The 15,796-nt window shown below is 32.7% G+C and overlaps 1 protein-coding gene across 1 annotated transcript in view; it reads left to right on the top strand.

The window, feature by feature from the left end:
- Window positions 1–8,220: 8,220 nt before the first annotated feature.
- Window positions 8,221–15,796, top strand: part of LOC101895828 (uncharacterized) — a 41,429-nt gene continuing 33,853 nt past the window's right edge. The window contains exons 1-2 of the mRNA XM_011292924.3: window positions 8,221–9,233; window positions 14,108–14,180. Coding sequence (XP_011291226.3) covers window positions 8,644–9,233; window positions 14,108–14,180 — 663 coding nt within the window. The 5' untranslated portion in view covers window positions 8,221–8,643. The remainder of the gene's footprint in view (window positions 9,234–14,107; window positions 14,181–15,796) is intronic.

The raw sequence follows: 15,796 nt of genomic DNA on the forward strand, positions 1-15,796 counted from the left end.
AAAGGTATTATATAGAAGAAATACTCTATATATATTAATAGAAGAGGAGGTCGAGAAGGTCGTCTGTGGATAGAATAATTTTACAGACAGAATAAAGCCAATCGAATGACTTTCAAAGTCTCTCCTGCAGAGAGAAAATCATAACACAATAGATCTTTTTAGAATATTTCTTTTGATAGGCAAATAACTTTCAGGAAACCTTCTACAAAGGATTCTGAAAACGTCTTCTGTTGACAAAAGAAAAAGTTTTTTGAAAAATATTCCAAAAAAACGTCAATTTCAAACCGTCTTTCAACAAAATTATTGGAATAAAAACCCCACTTTTGTGTCTCGGATGTACTTTAAAAACTATTATTGACAGGATATGTTCAAAAAGTTCAAGTTTGCAGCTACCATGGTCCTTCAAAATTTTTCTTAAAAATCAACATTGCGCTTTTCACGATTTCTCAAAAATGTTCTTAAAGTATTAACGTTGGAAAAGTATAACTAAAAAATCCACGTCTGTGGTTGGGATGGTCTTCGAAATGGTGGTTATGATGGTCTTCTTCTTCTTTCTTCTTCTTTAAAAATACAAATTTAAACCCCTTATGGTCTCTTAAATAAAAATCTTAAAACATCTCCTTTATTGCTTTCATTGTCTTTAAAACCTGTATATGAAAAAATGTAATTACTTTTTTGCCTAAGTTGGAGCTTGAAACATATTTTTAAAAATCCAAGTTTTTTAAAAGTACTTGTTTCCTTGAAAAAAATATTCTTAAAAAAGTTCACGTTTATTCCTTTGATAGTCTTGCAAAAAATATTCTTAAAAAATCCACGTTTCTTCCTTTGATGATCCTTGAAAAAAAATATTCTTAAAAAATCCACGTTTCTTCCTTTGATGATCCTTGAAAAAAAAATATTCTTAAAAAAATCCACGTTTCTTCCTTTAATGGTCCTTGACAAAAATATTCTTAAAAAAATCCACGTTTCTTCCTTTAATGGTCCTTGACAAAAATATTCTTAAAAAATCCACGTTTCTTCCTTTGACGGTCCTTGAAAAAATATTCTTAAAAAATCCAGGTTTCTTCCTTTGATGATCCTTGAAAAAAATAATCTTAATGGTTCTTGAAAATCCTTTAATGGTCCTTGAAAAAATATTCTTAAAAAATACAAATTTCTTCCTTTGATAGTCTTGCAAAAAATATTCTTAAAAAATCCACGTTTCTTCCTTTGATGGTCCTTGAAAAGAGTTATTCTTAAAAAAATCAAGTTTCTTCCTTTGATGGTCCTTGAAAAAAATATTCTTAAAAAATCCACGTTTCTTCCTTTGATGGTCCTTGAAAAGAGTTATTCTTAAAAAAATCAAGTTTCTTCCTTTGATGGTCCTTGAAAAAAATTTTCTTAAAAATCTGCATTTCTTCCTTTAATGGTCCTTGAAAAAAATATTCTTAAAAAATCCACGTTTCTACTTTTGATGTTCCTTGAAAAAACTATTCTTAAAAAATCCACGTTTTTTCCTTGATGGTCCCTGAAAAAAATATTCTTAAAAAATACACGTTTCTTCCTTTGATGGTCCTTGAATAAATTATTCTTAAAAATCCACGTTTATTCCTTTGATGGTCCTTGAAAAAATTAATCGTAAAAAATCAACGTTTTTAAAAAATCCACGTTTCTTCCTTTGATAGTCCTTGAAAAAAATATTCTTAAAAATCCAAGTTTCTTCCTTTGATGGTCCTTTAAAAAAATATTCTTAAAAAAAACCTCGTTTCTTCCTTTGATGATCCTTGAAAAAAAAAAATATTCTTAAAAAATCAACCTTTCTTCCTTTGATGGTCCTTGAATAAATTATTCTTAAAAAATCCACGTTTCTTCCTTTGATGGTCCTTGAATAAATTATTCTTAAAAAATCTACGTTTCTTCCTCTGATGGTCCTTGAATAAATTATTCTTAAAAATCCACGTTTATTCCTTTGATAGTCCTTGAAAAAATTAATCGTAAAAAATCAACGTTTCTTCCTTTGATGGTCTTTGGAAAAATATTCTTAAAAAATTTACATTTCTTCCTTCCTTGAAAAAGCTATTCTTACAAAATCCAAGTCTCTTCCCTTGATGGTCCTAAAAAATTTGCCTTAAAAATTAAAGGCTATCCATTGTTGGTCCATAAAAAAAATTAAAATTGAAGTTTATTCCCGATGGTTCTTGAAAAAAGTTATTCTTAAAAAATTAACGATTATTCCTGATGGTCCTTGAAAAAAGTTATTCTTAAAAAAATTAACGATTATTCCCGTGTTGGTCCTTAAAAATTATTCTTCCTTTGGTGGTCCCTGAAAAAATTATTCTCAAAAATTCACATTTATTCCAAAAAATGCTCCAAAAAATTATCTTAAAAAAGAGCGATTGTTCCTTTGTTGGTCCTTAAATATTTGTATATTTTTAAATTGATGTTTATTTCTGTGATTGTCTTGAAAAAATTCACGTTTGAGACCCTCTAGGTCCTTGACAAAATATTTAAAATAAAAACTACATTTGTGGCTCTTGAGGCGCATGAGAGGATATTCTTACTCAGATTTGTGTAAGGTTTGTGGTCCTTAAAAAATCCATGTTTGTGGTTCTCTTATGCCTCACAAAACTATTTTTAAAAAATCCACGTTTAATGGCTCCTGAATGATACATAAAAAATCGAGCTAGTGTCCGATGGCCTTTCAAAAATATTTTTTTAAAAGTCCATGATTGCAGTTTTCATTGTCCTTTAAAAATTATTGAAAAATCATTAAAACATATATTTTTTAAATTTACGCTTTACACTATCAGAGTCCTTTAAAAATCAAAAAAAAAAAAAAAAATATTTCTCTACCCACTCTATTGTCCATTTATCATCGGCATTTCTCTCAGAACGTATGGTTACAAAAATTGTCAACATATGAAAATCAATACCAATCAGCAGTAGCACTCACTATCACAATCATCACCAATCTCCTCCTCCTCCTCCTGCTTCTCATCATCATCATAACCACAATGACAAAACAATGTAATATAAAAAAACACTGTCACCCTCCACCCTCGGATTCTTTTCCCTTTTTGACTGAATGATTGCAACAATTTGTGTAAATAATCCTATTGGATTAATAACAGCCCAAGTGGTAACAGATACCGCCAACCAACTATCCAGCCCAGCGAGAAAACTCATCCCTTTAAAATGCACCATCATTTCAAGTGAATCAAATTGTAATTGTTGATAATCAGTTACAATTTATAAAGCTTTTGGGTGGTGGAGTGGGTGAAGGGTACAGTAAATCTTTGCAGAGATCAAAATGCAGGCCAACCAAAATATAAAACATCTGTTTCAAAAATTAACGAACGAAGCCCACAACCACCGATTTTAAAATTAATTTTGTTCTTTTGATGTTTCAAGTTTTTGTTGTCATATGTCCACACAGATACTGAAACAAACACACACAGTCAATGTTCATCTGAAAGATGAGTTTTTTTTTATTCAAATATCATTACATGAGTATCTGTCAGTCTGAACATCAACAACAACAACAACAACTGCAACTTCAAACCTTAAGCATTGAACCACTAACACCAACTCCATTGTCTCCATCTCTAACGCCATCGGAGTGTAAATCTGTAACTGTAAGAGTGTATGTGCCTGCATTTGCAGCTTCATCAGCCTTAAGCAACTGTTGTTCTGAGGAGTACTTGTTGTACTGAAGACTATGATGTCTGTCTCTCTGCCTGCCTGTGACTGCCTCTTGTTGTTCTTGTTCTGTGCCGTCAAAGTAAATTGAAAATGACAGTTGGTTGTGTGTCAAAAGAAACAACAACGGAAAAAATTGTTTCAAACTTCACATTTGTAAGATGACACAGAACGACCGACGCACAACTGCACACAACCCAGAGCTATGCTCCGATACAGATGTGTGTTACTCACATAAGCAAAAGTTGTTGAATCTTCCCCCCAAAAAACACGCATACAACTCTCTGGGCACGTTTCGTTCGATATCATTATGCGTGTGTCGTTTTTCTGTCAGCTACGTTCTGGAGTTACAGTGGGGAAATAGAAAAAAAGGTTAAAAATGATTTGAAAAAAAAAAAATTAAAAGGGGGTTCTTTGTGTACTAGAAGGGTATGAAAAGTCCTTTTAGTACTTTACATTTACATTTAGTTGGGCGAACGGATAGAGTTAGAACTCTGAAATTTGAACTGTGGAAGGGGATTAGAAATTTAAGTGAACGAAATGTAATAATGGGAACTAATGTGGCACTATGATCGTTTTCATTTTTAAAGAATATATCTAAAATATTGAAATTTTATATGAAAATCAATTTTGAGAAGTATACCTGAGATAGAATCAGCGTTCGAAAATAAACAGTACATTAACATAGTGTACTGTACCGGTACAGCATCACTAAAAAAAAATTTAGCGGTAGTGTACCGGTACACTACCACTTAAAAATATTTTAGTGATACTGTACCGGAACACAACGATGATCGTAGTGTATCGCAGTCGGAGCGCTAAAAAATCGTAGTGTACCGCAGTCGGAACACTAAAAAATCGTAGTGTTCCGGAGTCGGAGCACTAAAAAACTTAGTGTTCCGCAATCGAAGCATTAAAAAATCGCAGTGTACCACATGCACCACATTTAAAAAAATCGAAATCATAAAACTGATTTTAAACACTCAGCCATACTTTGTAAAATATTCAGTTTTTACACCTACATTCATTGAATTTTCGGTACCATAAAATAGCAGGTAAATTATTTGCATAATAACCATTACAACACAACCACTTAAATGCTCCTTTTCACGAAAAATTAAAAATTTCAATTTTCAATGGTTAAATACAAATTATTATCACTTCAGATTTGGTCCTTTTTTATCTCTCTGCCTGTTCCCATATTTTATACTTTTATTTTCATAATATTGAATTGTGTTAGCAATTTTTGCATTATCAAAAACATCAAACATCTAATTTTCTCACAAATCGTAAACAACACATATGTGGTACACTACGATTTTGTAGTGCTCCGACTGCGGAACACTACGTTTTTTAGTGCTCCGACTGCGGTACAGTACGATTCTCGTTGTGCTCCGGTACAGTATCACTAAAATATTTTTTAAGGGTTGTGCTCCGGTACGGTACATTATCTTAGTGTACCACTCCACCTCGGAACGGTACAGAACACTACGGTACAGTACCAAACTGTTTATTTTCGAACGCTGGATAGAATTGTAAATATTGGTATGGGGATTACACTCACAGTGTAGCGTTTAGATCAGGATGTGGATTTGGACATTCGAGTAAATAGAGTATGAAATGCACTAAATGGTACTAAATTATGTGTAGATTATCGGAATATAATTGGAATTATGATTTTTGGTATACGGGTCACTGTGGGTATATAGGTTGTGAATAATGAGATAAGTTGCAAATAAGTATTGTATAGTGTGCGGATCAATCCTTTCAGTACTTCAGCGATAAACAGAGTTTCTCGGCAAATCTGTACTCTGTATATAATAGAGCTTCAAAAACTCTTCGGTATATAGAAGACCTTTATAAGGCCCTAACAAAGATCTTATTTTTCTAGAGAGCCTTACGAAAAACGGGAATTTTCAGGAGATCATGAAAAGCTATTGGCACAAAAAATATCTTCAAAAAATCAAATGAAAATTTACTCTTGGAAATCTTCAGTTCTTCTCCTAAAAGGCCTTCTTTAAGCCATATAGATCCTTTCCAGAAGGCCTTCTGTCCATAGAAGGTGATTAACTTTGCTCCTCGCATGGGACCTTAGGAAGCCATATGGAGCTTCTGTTTATAGGCATTTTCACCTGTCTTCACCTGATCACCTGCCTGCATGAGGCCTTATGAAGGTCTAAGGGACTTCTGTTTTCAGAAAATTTTAGATAATCTTATATTTGTAGACAACTTTTATGGATCTTTTAACTAAAGGTGGTCTTTAGAGGGTCATATATCACAAAAAGACTTAAAGGGTCATCTTCTTATAGAAGGTCCATCAATGTGTTTATATTGCAGAAGGCCTTAAGAAGATCTTTTGGCGTCAGAGGGTCTTTTATATTTAGAAGACCTTCTGTCTATAGGGTTCTGGCTTTTTGCCTTCATAATGCCTATAGAAGCCCTATTAATGGTCTGATCTGTTTAAAGAAGATCTTAACTAAATCTACTGCTGTCCATAAAGGACATGCAAAATACCTTGTGCCTATCGAAGACCATTATAGGGTCTTCGAGCTTCATAAGATCTATAGAGGACTATTCAGCTTTTCAAAACGTCTACACAGGTTTGTTAAGAAGGGTATATTGCATGGGATCCTTCAAATATGTAACTCCATCCTTTTGAAATAAAATTTTGCCAATAAACTCCACTTCAAATTTTTGCCAAAAAAAATTTTTGAACATGGCCAGTAAACGACCACCTCTTTTTCTATTTCGAAGAAAAACAGCCCAATTATGCCTCTGGACCAGAATTCGCACAAAAGTGACTCATTTAGGGTTCATCGGCTTTTCAATGAATGCGTGCGGGTTTACTGTGGCGATGCTTCTCTTCTTCCCAAACCCTTACGCTATTTTCACAGATTCTGCAACATTACTATGATTTTCCAAGTAATTTCGCTTTGTTCAAGCGTTTTTATGTTTTTATTGTTGTTGGAATCCTTTAGAACGATATTAGTCTGTAGCAAATCTTTAGATAATCTTCCGTCTGAAGAAGACTTCCAGAAAATCTTTTGTCTGCAGAAGACCATCGGAAGATTTCCTATACACAGAACTTCTCTGTAGAGAATACTTTTAAAACGCCTCTTATCGTAGAGGCTTTTTTGCATTTCTTTCCTCTATAATCCAAAAATCTACGAGATGGGAGAATATTTATTTATGCCCTCATTAACGTTGAGCGCCACTTATTTAAAAACATTCACAAATTACTGGACTTCCAAAAATTTTCTCTAATGGAAATGCCTTTTTAAGATTATTTTGTATAGTACTATTATTATTATAATTATTATTATTATTATTATTATTATTATTATTATTATTATTATTATTATTATTATTATTATTATTATTGTTATTATTATTATTATTATTATTATTATTATTATTATTATTAGTATTATTATTATTATTATTATTATTATTATTATTATTATTATTATTATTTATTTATTTATTTATTTCTTTTTTTTTTTTTTTTTTTTTGAAAATTGCCAATTTTGTACCAAATGTTGGAGAGTATTCAAAGTTGGGCCCAGCCGAACTTACAGCTTTTTTATTTATAAATATTGTTATGGTTTTTATTTTGTTATTATAATCAATTTTACTAAAAGCAATTCATCAAGATTAATAGATGGAAGACCTTATATATAAGTCCTTCAGGAGACTTCCAATTTATAAAATATCTTTAGACGGCCTCTTATCTACAGAAGTTTGTTTATTTAAAATAAGTAATTCTATATTATAACCCTTTATTTGTCAATCTTATCAAAATTTCCCCCACTGTTCTTCGTAAAAGATTTGCATCGTCTGCTCCGTACCGGTCTGGTCTGTCGTGTTACTTTATCAGACAGTTGTCATTACTTTACCTACCCTAATGTTGTGCTTAATATTTTTCTGCTTTTTTTCTCTTCCTCGTATGAGGTTCTTTGTTGATTTTTGTGAATGAAGGGAATCTTATGAATGTTCCACATAGTAGAAACCAAGCATGAGAGAGAGAGTGAGTGAAGACCTTAGCCGGCAGTTTAAATTTATTGAAAAAAAAAAACGAAATAACGACACAACAATACAATAAATTTACTCACAATGAATATTTTTTGTTGTTGTTGCTGGTGGCGTTAATGTCATTGTTGTTGCTTTTAAATATGCATCCTCTTTAAATTGTGCGGAGTTGTTTTTATATGTTTTCCCTAACAAGTATCTGCATACTGTATGTTCGTTCGTTTGTTTGTTCAGAAGAAGAAGAGTTTAATGAAAATGCAGAGCGTAGGTATTGGTGACCACAGAAGTACGTGTGTGCATCTGTGTGCGTGTGTATCTATGTGCGAGAGTGTGATGTTTTTATATTTTAAGGGCCTTTTCTGTTACTTTTTCAACATTTCATATCAAATGCATGCATAGGCATACCGCAAACAGACAAACAAACACACACACACATAATTTTACTCACACTCTCTTTGAGCACACACACACAGATACTCTGGCAAACACCGAAAAAATCCTATGGTTGTTTATACTCCATACACCAGGGTTTTGTTAGTCTTACTCTAAACGTCTACGGGAACGTATCTCGAACTATGCCCACAGAATGGATTACCGTTAACGAAGCAGCTAGCGATCTTAATGTTTAAATCTCGCTCTCATGAATTGGAAGCGTAAATGAAACGTAAAAAAAAGACGCGCGTGACTTCCTCCCAAAAAATAAATAATAAAAAGTGCATTCTATGAAAAACGACAGAAAGAAAGAAAAATAAATTAAAAAATATATGAAAAACGCAAAAAAAATTAAATAACCCAAATTCTTGATGCATTTAAATTGTTGAGTGTTTGTGTGTGTCGTCTATCTGTGTTCCCAAAGTGCATTTCACTGGCAATTGCAACGGCTACAATAACAACTGCAACAATATTTGCCGCATACCCCCAATGTGAAATGTTATTATGCTAACCCATGGGGACCGTATTATAATACGGCAATTGTGGATATACGTTTTACGTGCTCATAAAACCAAACGTTACAACTTTATAAGCGTTAAAAGGTGTTCAAATTACCAATGCAACAGCAACAACTACAATAATAGTGGATGTGTCATTTTAACAACAACAAAAACACCAACAACCTTTTTACACCACAATTTCATTGTAATCTTAGTCATTGTCGTTGTACAACAACCATTTTGCCATAAAATGTTAAATCGTAAAGGTTCATATACCCTAACATGTGCAAAACTGTCACAGACTTCATCGCCAGCAGCTGCCGCAACAATGTTGTCAACAATTGAATCCGCATCCTGTTTATCATTTATAGCCACCACAAATATGGAGGAAACATCTTCACCGCCACCGGCATGTTCTCCATCGCCATCCTCTACATTATCCTCAGCGTGTCAGTCGCCATCCCCAGCCTCAACATCACCACCCTCATCGTTGGCGACATCACGTAGAGCCAGCTCCCTGGCCATGACAAAAAAACGCACAGCTCTTTTGGCCAAATCAGCCTCGGCTGCATCGGCCATGCAACGACGTCAAAGGTAATTATAAATTAGTAGCAGCAGGAGGTGATGCAGAGGGCAGAGGGGGATTTCCCAAACCCCTAGTTAGTGGTGGGGTTTTCACGACAATGAGTTATTTAATGAAAAAGAAAAAAATTAGAAGGGATTTTTTTGATTTTATTGAGGGATTATCCAGAATGGGATTTTCTAATACAAATTTGAGAATGAAAACAAAACATATAAATAAGAAAAAAAAAAAAATATATATATATATATATATATATATAATATATATAACTGCTTAAATTTCGTTCACATTAGAAGTTATTGTCCTTATCTATCCCGCTTGCAACACACGAAAAAAAACTTTGAAAATCAATCGGGAAAATAATGTGGACCCATACAAATGCTAAATCTGGGTTGAAAAGTGGATTTTTCTTTTGAAATCCTAGAATAGATATTAAAGAGAAGGGAGAATTAAGTGTATGGTCCTATAAGGTTGGGCGCCACTTAACAAAAATCTTTTTCGATCGATTTTTGCAAAATTTTGCCAACTCCAAGTTGGGCGCCACTTTTTCAAAAAAATTAAAATTTACCATCCTGTGTTGAATAGTGTAATTCTGCTATAAAAACATAAATCAAAACCGAATATAAAAGAGATGGCCTAACATTTTATAATTATCCATTAAGCGTTGGGCGCCACATTATATGTTTTTCTTTTAAAAAATAATTTTCTATGAGCCTTTAACGTTGGGTGCCTTCGGTTGACTGCACTCAGCATTATTTTCGCCGAAATTTTCAATAATTGCAAAATTACAATGCTTTAAGTTGGGCGCCACTATAAAAAAAAGAAAAATTTACGAACCAATATATCCGGATCTGTGTTGAAAAGTGAAAATTCCGCTATAAATGTAAACCAGAACCATATACCAAAGAGACGTCAGAATTTTAATTTCGCTATAAAAATATAAACAAGTACCAGATATCAAAGAGCCGCCATAATATTTTGTTATGCTCCGTTTAGCGTTGGGCGCCACTTTATATTTTTTCTATTACAGATTAGAGAATAATTTTCTATGAACTTTTAACGTTGGCCGACGTTATGTAATCATTTTTCGAAAATATCAACGAAATATAAATTCGAAATAAGAAAAATATGTTAAAAAAATCAATTTATAATTTATAATTCGAACCTTAATATGGTTATTTATCAAAATTGGGTCTATATTAACGTTGGGCGCCACTATATTAAAATATATGTATTTTTAAATACGGCTCTCGTTAAAATTTCCTAACAATGGGAGGCATATCAAATCTGTGACTGGTCGCTCCCTTACGCTCTTATTCTAGAAGCTCGAAAATTGGTTTACCTAGCCAGAATCTGAATAGAAATTTGAGTGCCACTTTAAAAAAATATATATGTTTAAATTCGTCCTCATTAACATGTTTTTGATATCAGAATGATACAGGAAAAGCATGTTACTGAAGAATTAATTGACAAAAATTATTGGGCGCCATATCTTTTGATCGCAAATTTCTCTTAAAAAATTAAAAAAAAAATTAAAAAATTTATCAGCTCCGTGTTTTAGGCCAGAGAATCTTGGAATTTTACTGAAAAAGGACTTTTTACTACGAAAAATAAAAGTCACGTCTCAAATTTATATGAGAATAATTCTCAAGTATGCCCTTTTAATGTTGAGTGTGACTTCTATATTTTTATATCCTTCTACAAAAAAAAAAAATAAAAAAACATTGAAAACAAATCGTATAACCGATGGGTTTCACTGAATGGTTAGAATTGGTATTAGAATGTCAATTTTCCCTCTATGATGTTATAATAATTTTGTATTCTGCCTTTTCCATATTGGGCGCCACTTTTTCAATGCAGATACTTTTTCTTATTATTATTATTTCTATATGGATTAAAATCATGATAGTTCCTCTAGGAATTATGTTTTTGACAAGTTTTCCAAACCTATAGCGTCCTTGAAAAATTGATTCTATCCCGTGACAATTAAATTTAATGGTGTATTGATACAAAGCCAATTATATATCATGGTTTTTACGGTGGAGGCCACAGTATTTGGATTCTAATGAAAATTTTCCAATATCAGCCTTCCACTTATAAGTCAGTCCGTCCAATTTACTAGGTAGAACATATTCTCGCTGTGGGTATACGAGCCAAGGTTTTGGAATTTTGCAATCCTTGGCCACATATATCAGGTTGCAGATTCTTGTACATCACACAAGTAATGAAATCCCCAAATTGAAGCCAACCAGAGTTAGCTGCAATTCAAGTTCCTCCTATGGTTGTATGAAGTTCCGCCTGGGAAAAAATTATAAATGCAATAAGTAAAAATATATTGTTTATAATCCTCTTGAACATTGCCTTCCCTTTTTTGATTATTTTCTGATCCCCCATGTTCTTCTTATTTCGGTACTTAAAATAAACCCCCTAAAACATCTGTTGCAAATGCTTCTTGGAGGTGATACCTAAGAAATCAAATCCTCCCCAAAAAAAATCACATTGCCTTTCATTTAGAACCGTAATGCCCTGTTAATCTTTCTTTGTTTCCTTCTAAATAAATAGAAATGGTGTTTTTTACCTGAAATCAAATAAAAAACTCAGCAATCACCTGTCAATATTATTTGATTTTTCCTTCCACCTTCATAAATTTCACATCAACCCAGTCTTTGGCTTATCGGTAGTTCTTTTTAATTATTTTCTATTTCACATTTTCAAAATGTTTCAGTGTTTTATTTTTTCATAAAATTCAACAAGTAACAATAAAAATCCCCCTCTCGCTCAGCATCCATATGGCAACAGAGTTTCATTATTTTTCGGCACGCACACACATATGGCGCGGCCTGGCCGGGAGACAATGGGCGATTCCAGAGAAAAAACAGAAAGGAAATCCATGTATGCTACAATTTCATCAGTAATTACTGATACACTATCTTCCTTCAGCTCTCTTTTGCTCGTCTCCTTGGCATTGTTAGTACACGACGCATAGCTGAAAGGATAACAATAAAGGAATTCTAAGAATTCAATGCTCGCATACAATAAGAATTCCAGTTGTGAAGCAACAGTATGTGGCCGTGGCATAAGGAAAAGGATAAGCAAGGAGTAGAGTACATTGGGTGGTCCTTCTTCCCAAAGTCTCATTTAAATTTTTTGTCCCTGTGTACGTTTGCCTGTAATCCTTTTAGTTTTGTCAAACCCATCATAAATCACTTTTCGTAGTTAGTACTTTTAGCTTCCTCGTTTTTTGCTGCTGTAATAGTTGTTGTTGGTTTTCTAACTAGTTGTTGCAAACAATTTCATGCTGTGGTTGCTACACATTGTTCAAAAGTGTTAAAAGTTCTGCCAGACTCTCTATGTGTCACATCGTATGTAACTTTTGTTGAATATTTATTCACCATTCAGGGATACGAATATTTGTAATTGTTGTTTGCATATTCATTTGCTCGGGTAATTGGTTTAGTAGGTGGGCGTTGAGTTAAAAATGTTCTCACTAGAAGTCAAGGTAAAATTGAATTCCACGATATTTCGGAGAGAGGGAATGTGTGATATTTAAAGCTGAGGGATGTTGGCTAACGGTGGAATAAGGGGCTAAGAAGCGTAATGGAAATGAAGAATGATTTCTACAAAATACTATGACACTTTGATATCAATATTTCATACATTACCCAATAATGGCGCCCAACGTGGGTTTCTCATAGTTTTTTTACATTGCATGATGCCATTCAGTCAAATCGAAATATATATTTTAAAAAACGCATATGCTGATCAACCGTAAACTGTTCGGAAGCATGACTTCACGCTTTTTTTATTAATGGCGCCCAACGTGGGTTTCTCATAGGGTTTTTACATAGCATGATGCCATTTAGTCAAATCAAAAAATATATTTTAAAAAACTCATATGCTGATCAACCGTAAACTTTTCGCAATCAGGGCTTCACATTTTCTTTATTAATGGCGCCCAACGTGGGTCTCACTTAAAGTAGTCAAAATATCGGAAGGATTATTTGTATGTAAATAAATTAAAAAACAAATGGCGACCATATAGAAAGAAAATAAAAAAATACAACATGCCATAAAATGGCGACAGGTACTGACTATCCAGGTTATTAAATCTATCCTTCATCTAAAAAAGACAATATTCATTTAAATTTCGTTTTCTCTCTATTTCGGCTAAGATTCTACAAATCCATTCTATCCCTACTATCTAATCCATCAACAATGGTGGATATTGTCTTTCATCTTCCACATTCGTCAAATCGTTGGGCTATTTTAAAGATCAGTTTCCTGCTGTTTAATCTCCTTTTACCTGTACATCATTCACCGTTGGCATCTTTGCATTCACAAAGAAAATGGTTTTCCCAAAAATTGTGTTTCATTTTTATTCGCAAAGGACAAACTGTCATGTCCTTGTGTTGTTTATAAGACAAAATCGGAGAGCGGTACTCTTTTAGGGGATTAAAGAAAATGAATGGCCACCCCTGATTTTTTCAAAAAATACCCAAGACAGGTAAATGCGAATTTAGGGTGTGTTGCAATTTTGCACATGGGACACAGGAAATCTTTTGGATTTAAATGGGAACGCATAGTTTATAGGGGTGGAATTAAAAATTGCATGTTTCCTTTTTCTCTTTGTTTCTAGAAGAAGGAAATCTGTCATAAACATTTTTTGGCCTTGTTCCGAAGGCAAGCAATTCATTTTCGATTTTTTTTCATAATTAAAATTATAAATTTTCTTAGGTCATGACAATACAACTCTAAGGTTCTGATCTCAACAAAAATAAAACGCGTGGCATCTAACTTCAAAATTGTTATACATATAATTTAAAATTTTAGATATCATTGTTAAGAACATTTTTTTATATTTCTAACTCTTCCTTTTTTATTACAGATTTCCTCGTACCGCAACAACAAATGATGGTGTCAGTGTAATCGGTGTTCGCAATGGATTCCTCACAAATTTGGTAAGTTTACTCCCAGTATTTTCAAAGTAGCTCTTTTAATTGATAATGATTTTTGGAGTCTTTTACGCCTTAAAATGGCGCCCAACATGGGTCACTTCATAAATATTTCTTTAAAAAGCTTTTTACTGCCTTTGAGATTCTTTTCTGAGTTAATATTAAAATACCAAAACAATTGGACTATCAACTGCGTAATGTGGTTTCTTTAAATCGATGCTAAATATGGGACAAAAAATTCGAATTTTTTTTTAATTATCCATTCAAAAGTATTTCTAAATAATTTAACTGTATGTGTATTGAGTTGAGCCCAACGTGGGGCATTCGTTGAATATTTTTTTAAATTGTATTAAATTTAAACGGAATATAATAAGTGGCGCCAAAGGAGAACATTTTATATGAATAGCATACGATTTTTTTTGGTAATTCATTTGTTTCAAATCTCTAGCTTGCAATCGTTCTCTAATTAAAAGACAACAATTTAAATGGACTTTACTTTTCACATCGAATACAAAAAGTTGCGCCCAATGTGGATTTAAGACAGTTTCTCTTAATCCAAATCATTTTTAGCAGACCAAAAATTATCTCCGCAACTAAAAGGTTATTGGAAAGAATTTTGAAATGTGAAGTGTATTATTAATTCTGAAAAAATTAACTTCCTTTAAGATATAGGTTTCCACTTTCGTTGGAAAATGGTGCCCCATTTGGGGGTTTTTGGCAAATAATTGGAAATCTTATTCCAATTCACTGTTTGATGCTGTCTCATAATATCGTCTCCATCATCTTATAATTAAACATAACGGTCTATTTGAGCGTCGAATATGAAGATTGGCGCCTAATGTGTGTTTAAGGGTATTTGTACTAATGAAAAGAATTTCAAAATTTGTCGTATGCCCTATATTCTTAAGGGAAGTGTTGTACCCTTCGAAAAATATCTTTTGAAATAAAATGAAATGCATATGGAAAATGGCGCCCTAGGTAGACAAATGAGTCAAGTGAGTAAGCGCTTCTTACTTCCCGAAAATGTACCTTGACTTGTAATATAGGCACTTTTTTAGAAATTATTAAATTCTTTTCCCAAAATCAAATTTAGAGAATGGCGCCCAATATTATAATTTGAAAATTATATTATTAATTCATCGACGATCAATTTTTTGTAATTTTTCCAAATATCTTAATTCACTTCCTGTAAATCCTTCCGAATCCTAAAGACTCTTTACCATTGTTTCCTTATAAGATCTTTGATAACAAATATCCTTTCATTTTGAATTCCATATTTTTTCATAAATTGAAATAATATGAATAACTGTTGCATTATTCATATAAACAAAAAAAATTATCTAAATCTCTCTGCCTTCCATCCCTCTTCATTAAATTCCCAAAATCCTGGAGATTATTTGATATTTCTTTTTTTTTCTACAAATGAATTAGCATATTCTATGAAGGCAAAAACACAAAAAAAATATCCTGGCAGATAACACTTGTGGTGTTGAAGAGTTTTGTGGTTTTCCTATGTACACAGATCAACGTATATGAATACCAATGGATTTATGTATGTATGTATGTATGTATGTGTGCATTTGAGTCGAACTGAGTAAACAAAACATCCTGAATCTGGGCGG

This window comes from Musca domestica, unplaced genomic scaffold, assembly GCF_030504385.1.
Source record: "Musca domestica strain aabys unplaced genomic scaffold, Musca_domestica.polishedcontigs.V.1.1 38, whole genome shotgun sequence".
NCBI classification, from domain to species: domain Eukaryota; kingdom Metazoa; phylum Arthropoda; class Insecta; order Diptera; family Muscidae; genus Musca; species Musca domestica.